Raw genomic sequence first — 12,656 nt, 5'->3', positions numbered from 1 at the left:
GTCCCGTCTTCTCAATCTCCCGGCCCGTCTCACAGCATAAACCTTCCTCATCTCTTCGACGATTTCCTTGTTTCCAACTCTCGGTTCAAATCACTGCTTTTCAGAAAACATTGTTCATCCATCCTCATTTGTCTCTCAATTTCATATTTAGTAGTACCCGTCACCCACGTTAGCTCTGCATCTCTGTCTCGGTCAAAGAAGCACCACCTCACCACCCCCAACCCCATCGCAGCGCGTTTAAGCGCCGTACCTATTCTCAGCTCAAGGAATTGCTCCACACACCAATCCCGTCCCCCCGGTCTTGTCTCTAAACGGCCCGCCGCATTCCCCATTTCCTAACCGGAGCCGACGCAACCTGCCTGTTTCCCCCAAGAAAGCGATCTAAGAAAAGAAATCACCTCAATCTCTTATTCCGGCCCTCGTGCGTGTGTCGTGCATATTTTCGGTGTGGTGGCCTGGTTGCTACTGCATATATCTTTTACCCTTCTCCCGCCTACTACTCGCGTTTACGCATCTGATCACCATCCAACACCCGCGGATCACCACCCTCTTCTCTCCTCCAACAGCCACCCAGTCAACAGCCAACATGCTCGCCAAGACCTTCCTGTTGCTGACCTCCCTGGTTCTCGTCTCCGCCGCGCCGGCCAAGAGACAAGCCGGCTGCGTCTCCAAACCTACGGCTCCGACCCTCCCTGTCAACGGCAATGGTATGTAAACCAACAACACCAACTTCATCCTAAGAAAACCCCATCACTAACACCAACGTTTCAAGGCGTCGAACTCCCCGCCCCGGCAGCAGACCTGGTCCTCAAGCACATCGCCCTGGGCCACGGCATCCAAAACTACACCTGCACCTCCGTCAACGCAACCGCCATCACCGCAACAGCAACCGGAGCCCTCGCAGGCCTCTACGACGCTCAACCCCTCTACCCCGCCACCGGTCCCGCCTCCCTCGCCTCCGTCGACATCTTCAACGGCCTCACCACAAACGCAGTCTGGTCCACCCCTCTCCCCCTCACCTCCGACGGCACCTCCAAATTCGGCGCCTCCGCCACGACGCCCTTCCCGGCCAAAGCCGACCTCGTCATGCCCGGCATCGCGCCCATGAAGCAGCTCGGAGTCCACTTCTTCGACAACACGGGCGTACCCACCTTCCAGGTCGGCGAAGATCTCTTCAGGGGCGCAAAGCTGAACGGTACAAAGGCCCCCGCCTCCGCTGACGTCGGTCCGGAGAAGACTGGCTCCGTCGACTGGCTTTTGCTCGGCGACAAGGGCGGCAGCAAGGGTGTTACTGCCGTCTACCGCGTCGTCACGGCCGGCGGCGTCGCGCACCAGTGTACCACCCCCGGCGCCACCGACAGCGTTCCGTACGCGGCGTACTACTGGTTCTACGGCCCCAAGGCATGAAGAAAAGAGCCTTGAATCTCTCTACTGGGATGACTCTCCAAGATGAGTCTGGCGTTTAAAAAACAAACTTGAAACGGGGTTACAACGGCGTTCAACGGTTCTCAGATCCCGAGGTTCTTTTCACTTGCAGAACCCGGAATAACTTTTCTTCTTCCATCATTCACTCACCAAGATACTTGGATTATATACCCCCGGCACGGACGGATCACGGGTTCGGGCTCACTTAAGACGTAATGTGGCTATTTACTTACCTGACTCACTCGGGAAAGGGAAAGAGAAAGCATCGCAGATAGATGTTGGGGCTTCATATGCTGTCACTCTCACTTTTTTATTTCAATTGTATCTACTTTGGCGTTCGACGGTATATAGTCTCATGGTGAGCAACCAAATTACTTATTTACATCTCACACCTCACATTGCTTGTATCCTGACTTTGACATGAATTTGCTCGACAGTAGGATGCAATCAACAGGAATCAAATAGAACATGCTCAACTGAAACCTGCATGAGGGCACCATCATCCAGGGCACCATTTCACATAACCGAGATGAACAGAAGCATTGATTCCCTGCGAACACATCACACACGAAGAGAGATTAAGAACCGCCTAGTAGCCGCCCAAAAGAGAGTAGCATTACAAGCGCGGCATCGCATCATAGGGAATTAAGTAAATTTGGGGACTGCTGTCATCTTTGTCGTATTCGTTCAACCCCTCGGGCGATCCAGTCCCCCAATATTTCGACTTTGTCCTTCTCTTTTCTTCTTCATTCTCTTCTCTCCTCCAGATGGAAGAGCGCTCAGCCGTCATTCAGATCAATGCCGATGTCTTCTAACGCTTGTCTCTCTCTTCCTCCCCACCCAATGTGTGAAACCGCGGAATGACATCACATCCAAAAACAAATTCTGAAATTGCCCGCCAGAGTCTGCAAACCAAACACCGATTTTGCTAGTCATTCAGGCGCGTTTTCGCGCAGCGTACCAATTCATGAAGAACTCGCAATGGCTTTATCTCCGGTGATCGAGGCCGCCAGCAAGATCCGCCTCCAGGCCACCTCCCTGACCGCCGTACTCTTGAGGTCGAGGGTCCGAAGAGCTCCATCCTTGGTTACCTCCGGTAGGAATTGGCACTTGACCGCCACCCTGCTGTCCAGCAGCCTGCGTGCCGGCCTGGGTAGCTCCGGGCACGGTGCGAACCAGCTGGCGGAAGCGGTAGACCTCATCCAGGATCATCTTGCGCATGTCGCCAACATCCTCAACGACCTCAAAGTCGAAGTTGAAAGTCGTGGGGCAGTCGGGCTCGTCGGAGGCATCGTGCCAGATGTGCAGGTAGGGGTGCTCAAGGGCTTGCTCGACGCTGATACGGCTTGAGGGGTCAAAGGCAAGCATGCGGTCGAGGAGGTCGAGGGCATCAGGGTTGGCCTGAGGGAACAGGCTGGGGAAGGTTTTCTTGGGCATGAAAGGAAGATTGCGGACGTATTCCTGGGCGCGGGGCGAGCCGATGCGCGACAGAGTCTCTTCGTTGGGGGTTCCAAGAATGTGCAGGATCTGATTCAGCTGGTCGACGTAGTCGCGACCCTTGAAGAAGGGGCGGCCTCCGAGAAGCTCAGCCAAAATGCAGCCGACGGACCAAACATCAACTATCGCGTGGTTAGCTTCTCACCCAACTACGATTATGCGACGCCTTCTGGGATACGTACTAGCTTTGGTGTAGCTTTGGAAGCTCAGCATGATCTCGGGAGCGCGGTACCATCTGGTAGCAACGTATTCCGTCATGTAACCGGCATTCTCCTCAGGATCAACTGAGAAACCGCGCGCCAGACCGAAATCGCAAATCTTGAGCTCGCAATCGGCGTTGACGAGCAGGTTACCGGGCTTCAGATCGCGGTGCAGGACATTGGCGGAGTGGATGTACTTGAGACCGCAGAGGATCTGGTAGATGAAGGACTGGAAGTGGGCGTCGGTCAGCGGTTGGCCGGATCGGATGATAGCTGCCAAATCGCATTCCATGAGCTCTGTAGCACAACAGATGAGTTAGCACAGCTGGATTTGGTCAGGGCGGCGGATGCACGCGATAGAAAGCGTACCCTCGTAAAGATATGTCTCGTTGAAGTTATCGGGTCGGGGAATGTCCATATCGTAGAGGCAGGTGATCTGTCACAGCAGGCAGTCAGCATCATTTTCTGGTGTGGGCGGTGGTGCAGCCGCGTGGCGATGAGGCTGCGCGGGGTTCTTGGGACAGCTTCAAAAGCGGGCAGAGTGGAAGACTCACGTTGCGGTGTCCCCTGAAGTGCTGGAGCAGCTTGATTTCGCGCAAGGCGCGCTTGGCCAGGATCTTCTTGCTAAAGACATTTGTGACCTTCTTGATGGCGACGCCCTCTTGGGTCTGGTTGTTCACGGCGGCGCTGCGTGAGGGGAGTATTCGTCAGCTTCTTGGCCAAATGGCGGGGCAGCGGTGGTGGCAGCAGCATCAGCATCAGCACCAGCAGCGCAGAGAGCGACAGCCGATGGGATGAGGGGAAGAGCAGGTCAAAGGTCGCACGCACCAGACAATGCCGTAAGCTCCCTGACCGAGCTCCTTGGTTACGGTGTATCGCTCGTCGACGATAAAGTCCTGGTTGAAGACCTTGAAGACCTTGCGTCCTTGCAAATCAGCCATGTTTGCGAGGTTTGTGTGTGTTGTTCGTTTGGGGGAGGCTTTCGAGTTGGTGTTGGGGTTGGAGCTGTTGTTTTTTCGAGCTTGGAGGTTTGGCGTGTCGGGCTTGTCGAGGAAATCGAGGGGTATCTTTGGCGAGTCAATCGAGGCAAAGGTGGGGAAGCAAGCAAGGAATGCGATGCGATGCGACAGTTGCGGAACAGACAGGGTAGCGGGATCAACCGAAAAAGAACAGCTCGTCCAAGCAACAGGAACAGCAGCAGCAGTAACAACGCTCGATGAGTGGGCGAGGGGAAAGCAGGCCGTATTATAAAGGCGGGCAGAGTGGCGTCTGGTGTTTTCTTCGGAATGTTTCCTCGGTGAAATAAGCTGGATGACGATGCGGTGTCGCCGGAACAATTCTCGTCTTTGTCCCGCAGTGGAAGGGTGAGTTGGGATGAGATGTGTAAGGAAGAAAGACGGGAGGAAGAGGAAGGGAGTAGAGGGAGGAAAGTCCAAAGATATTGTGCGATTCCTCAGGTACCTTAAGGTAAGGAAGGTATGGTCAGGTCAGGTAGGTAATGGGCAGGAGCACAAGATAAAGTAGAGGTACCACACCACGCAGTGTACCTTACGTGTTAGGATAGGACGACGGGGGAAATGGCCCTTGAGGGGAATTGGGGAGGGGATGATAGGACTGGACGGGATCAAATTGTATGGCTAGACCGGGAGACAGCGCCTTATGGGATGGAGCATTCGCAGTTTGAGGCAAGAAAAGGCGATAAAATGGTTAAAGGCACGAGCCGAGGGGGAGGGTTCCATTTGGGAGGGACTGCCATGAACCTGACATTTGCATAGTGGACTGGACTGGACCTGACCTCCTGGGCCCTGAACAGGGACGAAAAGCAACAAGGAAGAGGCAGATGGAAAGGGGAGGGGCAAGGCAAGCAAGCTGCTGCATTGGCACACTCCATTTCATTGAGGACATGTGGGATCTGTGGGCTGGCTTGATATGCGGTTTGTGACTGGACACTGGATGCTTGAGTTTTGATACCTGAAGATGATGGATGGGACTTGGTCCCAAGGCTGAGTGCGGTGAAGTATTGGTAGACTGCGAATAGTAAGGAACCTTGGGCAACAGATGTTTGGATGTACCCGTACTTCTTCTTGCTACCTTGTTCAGATTGATGATAGGACATTAGCAGGAGAATGAGTGGAAGAGAGGGGTGAGAGGGGCACCAGTAAGGTACGGAGCAAGGTACTGTGTACTACGTAGGTAGTGGGCTGGAGCTCCCCCCGTTCCATCCTCTTGTGTCTCTGCCTTACGAGGTAGCCCCGGGCCATGTCACAGAACTCAATGTACTGGTGCAACTGTAGTACCTGGTGCCTAGGTAGCTCCTGGAATAAAGTAGTTGACTACCTATCTTAAAGCGAGTCTACTCAGCCCCAGAGTCAAGCAAAATGGGTACCTACCTCACGAGCTCGAGGTTATGAGCCTTCTGCGTACCTAGAAACATGGGAAAATCGCAAGGTACAAGGTACAAACTGCTGACGTTAGGCCGGAAGCGACTTGGCGTGTAGAGACGTAGGGGCCCACATCATGATCCCCGGTCCCGCACTTGATTTGCTGGCTGGGTCTTTGTGAGAGCCCTCATTGGCTAACTGCTCAGATGAAAGGCTCCATTTACCTCGGGCCAGTAACCGCTGAGCATCGTGACTGGACTTTGGGAGATGCAGCTTTCTGCAACCGCGCGACAAATCATCACCATGGATCGAACAGACCACCCTCACTCAAATTCCCGGTTGAGGATTGAATATGGGTCCAAGGCTCCCTCCTTTTTACACGAGCAGGAACAACCTCATTTTCGCAACTATATGCAGCATGAGCACCTACACCAATGACCAGCTCTAACACCTCAATCAAGATTCTGCAATGGGGACGAGAGTTTGGGATACGAACACCGCAATCTCTCTGCTTGAAGCCGCATCCCAACACAAAAGGGCAAAGTTTGCACCTTGGAGTGTGGCAGCTCGGCGCCGCCTGAAGATTTGGACCTTCAAAGTGAGACACTTTTCGACTGTCAGACCCTTAGCCTGGCCCGCATTTAGCCCAGATGTGAGCACCGTCAAACCCTACTTCGAGGTGAAAGCCGATTCAGCCGCGCCTCATCCACGATCGTATAGGTCAGCACGAGATGAACCAAGCAGTTGCAACCAAGGCAGGCTGCTAGGTAGAAATGTGTACTTTAGACTACACCTCTCTCGGTCAGAATGCACCACTACATTATCATGTAAGCTTAGATGCGTCAGCATCAGTATTTTTCATTCGCAGGATCCCGAAATATCGCACCTCACCCAACACCACAGCCCTCGAGGGATCTGCCGTAAGCAGTTTTTCCGCCGTCTCTGGCGCAGTCATCCTCGACAGCGTAGGATAAGCTGCTCCTTCCATTATTGGGCAGCACTACCATAGCAGCCTAGGCACCTTGACAGCACCTATACGTGTGCTCTGGACTGATAGGACTCAAGAAGAGCCTCTGAGCTCAACCACGAGCATCTGTCGAGACAGTACTCCGTACGTCGTACGGATACACAAATCGTTCCCTCGGCCTAGTGCTTTCTAATCTTCGTCTGTGATGCCAAGGCTCAAAAAGCTGCCGCCGCCGTCAAAGATGCTAGCTTGCGCGTAGCCGACATCCCGAATCCATCTCGCTTAGGCACCTCGACCCGTCGAGCTGTCTTCAACGGCGTCTACGGCTCCATCCTCATCTGTCCGTCTTGCCGTTGTCCTGCACTTTGCACCTGCATTGGCTGGCAACTGCATGGAATCTAATCTTCTATATGCATCTTGTAGCTGTGGAATCAATCAAACCAAAGACACGCTTAAATGCTCATCCTTTCTCTGCCTTTCCTTCTTTGATAACGCAGCAAAGTCACTTGGGCAGCGCGGCAAGTGCTGTTCTTCATGGCCTGCCCGCCTCTCTTGCCCCTGTCCTGACGCCTTGTCGTGGACGAGATGATCGTCAACGACGAGTCCTTATTTGGCACCCAGCCAGTGAGATCTCTGCTGTAACGCGTGTCGCCGCCCCCAAGTCGTGTTTCGCGGCGCGTCGCCGACCGTTTGTCCTGACCTTCTGACCTCAATGCTCTCTCCGCCTTGGTCGCAAGCTCACGATCCTTCTATGCTTTCGGGTCGACATTGGGGAAGACGTGCTTCAAAAAGTTGGTCGAGAACCGTGTGCACTGCTCGTAGGCCTTTGCAAAGCCCTCGTCGCCACCGTAGTATGGGTCGTTCACCACCTCCGACCTCGGTCCTCCTGAAAATTCGCCAAACAGCATCACCTTGGCCTTTGAATCGGTATGGCCTCGTTGTTGTAGGTTTTGGAGGTCTCGTAGGTTGGATCGGTCCATGGCGAAGACGTAGTCGAACTTGTTGAAGTCTGAGGGCGACACCTGCACATTGTGGAAGCGTGGCGGTCAGCAAGTCTGTTCTCTCTTCGAATCCGCCCGGGCGCACCTAGGGAGAGGGAACACCATCATACCTTGCGACCGGCGTGGTAGTAATCCGTTATGCCATGGTCTTCGAGCGTCGCCATGGTCCTGTCATCTGGAGGATCGCCAACATGGTAGGCCGCTATTGTTGCGCAGAAAACCACGTCAGCTTTGCTCTGCGCACGAGAATTGGGAGAGAAATTGGGTTCATCATGACGTATCCGCCATATTTCGTACCTGTGCCGCAAGAATCCACCTTTGAGATGAGGCCCTTGTACTGAGGCTTTTGCGCAAAGTTGCGAAAGACGCCTTCTGCCATTGTCGAACGGCAAATGTTGCCGAGGCATACAAAGAGGACTGATACCGGTTGTTCCGTCATGATTTCTTTGCGGTTACTTGGGTGCAATGTGATGTGAAGGAGAGTGGAAGTTGTCGCGCCTTTAGCCAAGGTGGACTTTGTTCAGGTCCGACTGCCCCGCGGCCGCCAATCTAGGATGGAGGGGCACTGGCGTACCGTATCTGAGTAATCAGACCTCGCACGGCAGGCACTGTAGGTGGGTCCGCCATTTCGTCACCGACATCTTCGCGGAGCCAGCGATTCCGGCTTATCATCAAGCACCTCTCCAATTCCGACTTACATATATATCGCTCGCTACCAGACTTCGCATGCTTTGCTTTGCGCTTCTAGCAAAGTTAACTTCACACTTATCTGCAAGGAAAGACTGAAAGAGTCTGGCAGCTCGCCGCCGGCCAACTTTATGCTTTCAGAACCCTAGCACGATATTATCCGATGTTACCCACGCGAAGCTGGACAAGAATCGTGGCACCACTGGGAAAGGTTTTCGCATATCACAGATTGCAGTGGCTCTGTGCTTCGACAGCTATACCGCAAGAACAAAGTTGGGATAGCTTCAATTCGAGAGCCGGACTCTGCAGTCTACGGTCGAACCAGCCAGAAGGCAAGGCGCCCGCGTTGGCCGTGCCCTCGTCTCAGTTATTGAGTTCGATTCATCGTTCAGCTTGCGTGGCTACAATCGACTATGAAAACGGTGACCACTTCAAGTGGGTGTCGAGAACAGAGCCAAACGTCCACGGCCGCTGTGAGGGTGACTGGCGAGGAACGAATCAACGTGCCACGTGCTAACAGCCTCGGATTTGATACCTAATCTTGCCGCCAATCTTCTGCCCGGCACTCCGTTTGCATTCCTATGCTCTACGATCGCTGAGCAACCCATCGGTTCCCGCACCTGCCAAGCTCACGAGAGAATTCAAACTGCTACTCGGATTGGGGCAAGTTAGGAACGGGGACGGGAGTGTATGGAGCAACGATCAGCTTGAGACTGTCGCTACAGTTTGACACTTGCCAATCATCCTGAGCATGAGGAGTCTCGAGGCCTGGAACGACCAATTACTTGCCCATCTGGTGTCATATCTCCGAGTCACGTTTCCTAAAAGCGCACGGCAACATGAGAGAATCCGCATGGTGCCTTCCACTCGCCACCAGGATGAAGGCTTTTCCCAGCTGGAGGTTGAACGGCATACTATCAGGAGAAGAAACTACTCAAGGCAGACACCGCTCAGACAAAGACGATGAGGCTAGCGGCTCACAATGCGCGAATGTCTGTCAGGAGTTAGTCGTTCCATACTGGTCGACTGGTGGATAAGAGTGTGCATCCAGAGTCTGTGAGACTAACGAAAAGGATGAGGAAACCAATTTCGCATGGCCAATAGACCCGGAACGCACGGTCTCGGCCATCCGGTTGATAGCTCCGCCTCCGAGATCACCATGCCAGTCGTTCTTCAAGGTTGATCATGCTTGACTCAGGATCCCCCAATCTTGCGTCCGTGGTCTAGCTATTTGTCTCCGGGAAGGGCCAACTGTCCCGATAGCTGAAAAGTTGCGACTGGACGGGATGGTTTGCAGAGTCTGGCGAGCAATCGTCCGATATTCTGGTCAAGGCACGGGAGGGCACGGGAGGGCACGGGAACACAGGCCACCCATCATGCGAGAAGCGTCGGATGGCTAATGCAGGTGTTCTCAGTGCATTCCCTGCATCGAAAAATGGAGCACTTCTATTGGTCAGGCGTCTGATCTTCCTCTTTCCGACCTGCAGGTGACAGGGGCCCGCGGGAAGCTTAGTTGATGCCGGATGAGCTTAACCAAATTCCCCTGAGCCTGCGTTCTTCAGAGCGCAGACCCAGGCAACTGGTCGTCAACGTCATGTATCTGAGACCTTGAGGGCGCATTCGTCGGTAAATATGAATAGCTACTCGGGAAAAGTCCAGACTACAGCGATTTCACAAGAGGGCATCTCAAACCTCAAGGTGGTCAGCTCGTCCAGCCTTCAAGGGCCTTGCCTGCGCTTCGGTTTCCGCGCGCATACGTTTGCGGAAGATCGACCACAGCTCGGAACCGGAGGATGGAGGATTGATGCTACCGACTGACCCAGAATCCCCTCTAGCCGCCTTTGTTCACGGTCAGAGGGAAGACTAGCACCTGCGCCACGACTACTAGACAGCACTGCAAAACGAGCCAGTCCGAGCGGTGCATTTCGTGAGAGCTCCATCGGCTTCACGCCAAGTGAGCTGTGGCGGCCGATCATCTCTAGACTGACAGTAGACATTCTGCCACAGAACGGATGACAACGCTCGAGTGAGCAGCTATCTGAGGGGTTTTGGCCCGCTTGGTTGAATCCTTCACCAATAATTCCCATCACTGTCCCATCCGTCGTCTTGCCCAATCCGGGGTGCGAGACAGCTACGGCGCGCCGGCGTAGACCGCGTCTTGGCTGCGTTTGGAGCTCTCGGCGGTTTACCTCTATGAGCTTGTGCCATTCCGGCGACCGGTTGCTGTTGATGCCGCAGTCTTGGCGTCTCATTCGATGGTCTTTATAAGACCACTTCATCCTCTCTCACAATTAGTCTGCTCCTTTACTCAGTTTTGCTCCTGCTCCTCCACGCCCTATCAGCTGCTTCACCACTTCTCGATAGCACGAGCTTTCTTCGAATCAACCTCAGCTTCGAACCATCACAGCAAACCGGCACGATGAAGTACACCATTATCGTATCTTTCCTCGCTGCCCTTGTGGCTGCCGAGACCATCGATCAGCTTGTCGCGGAGATTCCCACCTGCGCGGTCACTTGCATTCGTGACGGTGCCCAGTCTGTCAACTGCGACATCACAGACTTTGCCTGCTCTTGCGGAAAGGTTGAGCAGCTCACAGCCAAGGTCGTGCCCTGCCTTGCTTCCTCCGGCTGCAGCTCAACAGATCAAGCGAGTATGTGCCCCCGTAAAGCATGAGAAAGACCCATTCAGTTTTGAGCAACAGAGCTAACACATCTCCAGCGGTACTCCAGCTCGCCTCTCAGATTTGCGCCCAGGTCGCCGCAGGAGGCACATCGTCCGGCACCGCCTCGGCTGGCTCCGTCACCGCTGCCGCGACTTCGGCCTCCGGCACGTCCACTTCCTCCCGCAGCGGCACCGCAACAGGGGCTGCCGTCACCACTACAACGTCACCAGCCGCCGCTGGCCGGGCCCAGATCGCTGGCTGGGCTGGAGCCATCGCCGCAGCCGCTGCATTCGCTCTCTGAATTCACTCTTCTCACCTACCATTTATGGCTTTGATTTAAGAACATTTTAACTTCATCCCTTGTGATTGATATACTCAATGCAAGAGAAAAGATTGCAGGACTGCGGAGTTTAGCGGGAAAAGAGGAATAGCCAGCACAACTGACGATGGAAGTCTTGTTGTAGTTGTACGCGCATGCATATCTAGTTCTATGAGCTGATTAGTGGCACTGTAAACCCAAAGAAACATTTATATCCCAGATTTAATCATTTACAAGTGCGCCGTTGCCTCCTCTTTATCATCTAATGTCAATACCGTCTAAGTCTATTGGGTATCACGAATCCCACCATCCCCTCGTCTTACCCAAGTCCGAATGTACCCAACGCGCTTCCATCACCGCCATCCGCACCGTCCAGCCATCCATGCAGGTCATCCATGGCAGCAAACTGCGCAGCATACCTCATGCCCTCGCGCCGCCTCTTCTCCACCATCTTCCAATCCCACGCGCCGTCGTCAGCGACATGACTCAAATCAACGCTCTCGTCCCCGACACCGTTCTCGCCGCCCTGCCACCCGCCCTCGGTCGGCCTGTGCGGCAGCAGCTCGCTCGCCTCGAGAGCGACAGCCGGGTGCACCGTCAACCGCCCAATCTTGAAGACGTACTTGCTTACGCCCGTGGCGTAAATCTTCTTCTCCCAGTCCGCGCTGTTGCTGCTGGCGTCGCCGCTGGTATTCCTCCGGACCCGCGCGGTGCCGAATTTCGGATCAAGCCACTCCGTAGGACGCGCAGTGCCCTTGGGGACAAAGTGCGTGACGATGTACAACCACTTGCGGTCCCACGAGAGGATGCGGGACCACATCTCGTAAGGTGCGTACGCGGTGATCTCGCGGCGGAAGGAGCAGTGTACGGCGCCGAGCATGATGCCGAGCGGGCCGCGGGCGGGTTTCTCGGTTTTGGGGTCGAGGACGAGCTTCGTTGTCGCGTTGTGGGTGAGTTGGCGGAAGCCCGGGCGGAGGAGGTAGGTGCAGAGGTGGGTGCGGGAGACGTCGAGGTCGGAGAAGTAGGTCGAGTTGGACTTGTGGATGTTGTAGTCTATCTCGGTGATGGGGGCGTGGGATTGGGAGATCATGGGGCGGAAGAGGGAGCGCGGGCCGAGGCGGGGGATTTGCGGATGAAGAGGTGGTAGATTATTGCGTGCCATACCCGGTACTGTTTGTGAACGTGTTAGTCTTTTGGCTGTTCTTGTCTTCTGTCTGTAGACAAAAGTGAGGAGGTTCAACGTACGGTCCAGACAAAGGGCATGTTCTTGAGGTTTAGCAGGGCAAAGATGAGCATGAGGATGCGGCTGAATTTGCCCGGGCCGGTGAAGAAGCTGGCGAGGACGATGCGCCAGTGGATCTTGTAGGCGGCGTACGCCAGACCGCTGGCGCCGGCGAGGCGGATGAGGCGGACGACGCGGACGGGGACGCGATCGAAGTCGGCCTCGGTGCGCGAGGCCTTTGCGATTGCGGATGCCATCTTGTGTATCTGTTTGCTGGTGGTGATGTTTCTTCTG

General features: G+C 54.7%; 5 protein-coding genes across 5 annotated transcripts; 2 read left to right on the top strand and 3 right to left on the bottom strand.

Moving 5' to 3' along the window:
• Positions 1-586: 586 nt before the first annotated feature.
• N0V96_011625 (uncharacterized protein) lies at positions 587-1,407 on the top strand (the record flags this gene model as incomplete). The annotated part of the gene is made up of 2 exons (XM_053193647.1): positions 587-707; positions 773-1,407. The coding sequence occupies 2 exons, from the start codon at positions 587-589 to the stop codon at positions 1,405-1,407; spliced, it is 756 nt and encodes a 251-aa protein (XP_053048965.1).
• Positions 1,408-2,412: 1,005 nt separating this feature from the next.
• On the bottom strand, positions 2,413-4,063 carry tmk2 (mitogen activated protein kinase 2; the record flags this gene model as incomplete). Its single annotated transcript, XM_053193646.1, has 5 exons — positions 2,413-3,044; positions 3,105-3,419; positions 3,492-3,558; positions 3,677-3,809; positions 3,951-4,063. The coding sequence occupies 5 exons, from the start codon at positions 4,061-4,063 to the stop codon at positions 2,413-2,415; spliced, it is 1,260 nt and encodes a 419-aa protein (XP_053048964.1).
• A 3,156-nt stretch (positions 4,064-7,219) lies between these two features.
• On the bottom strand, positions 7,220-7,910 carry stp1 (Low molecular weight phosphotyrosine protein phosphatase; the record flags this gene model as incomplete). The annotated part of the gene is made up of 3 exons (XM_053193645.1): positions 7,220-7,492; positions 7,582-7,673; positions 7,769-7,910. The coding sequence occupies 3 exons, from the start codon at positions 7,908-7,910 to the stop codon at positions 7,220-7,222; spliced, it is 507 nt and encodes a 168-aa protein (XP_053048963.1).
• A 2,667-nt stretch (positions 7,911-10,577) lies between these two features.
• On the top strand, positions 10,578-11,122 carry N0V96_011622 (uncharacterized protein; the record flags this gene model as incomplete). The annotated part of the gene is made up of 2 exons (XM_053193644.2): positions 10,578-10,809; positions 10,878-11,122. 2 exons carry the CDS (start codon positions 10,578-10,580, stop codon positions 11,120-11,122), a joined length of 477 nt encoding a protein of 158 aa, XP_053048962.2.
• Positions 11,123-11,459: 337 nt separating this feature from the next.
• Positions 11,460-12,619, bottom strand: N0V96_011621 (uncharacterized protein; the record flags this gene model as incomplete). The annotated part of the gene is made up of 2 exons (XM_065759335.1): positions 11,460-12,310; positions 12,382-12,619. The coding sequence occupies 2 exons, from the start codon at positions 12,617-12,619 to the stop codon at positions 11,460-11,462; spliced, it is 1,089 nt and encodes a 362-aa protein (XP_065612057.1).
• Between the last annotated feature and the right edge of the window lie 37 nt (positions 12,620-12,656).

This window comes from Colletotrichum fioriniae (assembly GCF_027942845.1).
Source record: "Colletotrichum fioriniae strain IMI 355084 chromosome Unknown scaffold_18, whole genome shotgun sequence".
Taxonomy (NCBI): domain Eukaryota; kingdom Fungi; phylum Ascomycota; class Sordariomycetes; order Glomerellales; family Glomerellaceae; genus Colletotrichum; species Colletotrichum fioriniae.
Note: the sequence above shows the minus strand (reverse complement) of the source record. Positions and strands in the feature narration are given on the sequence as shown.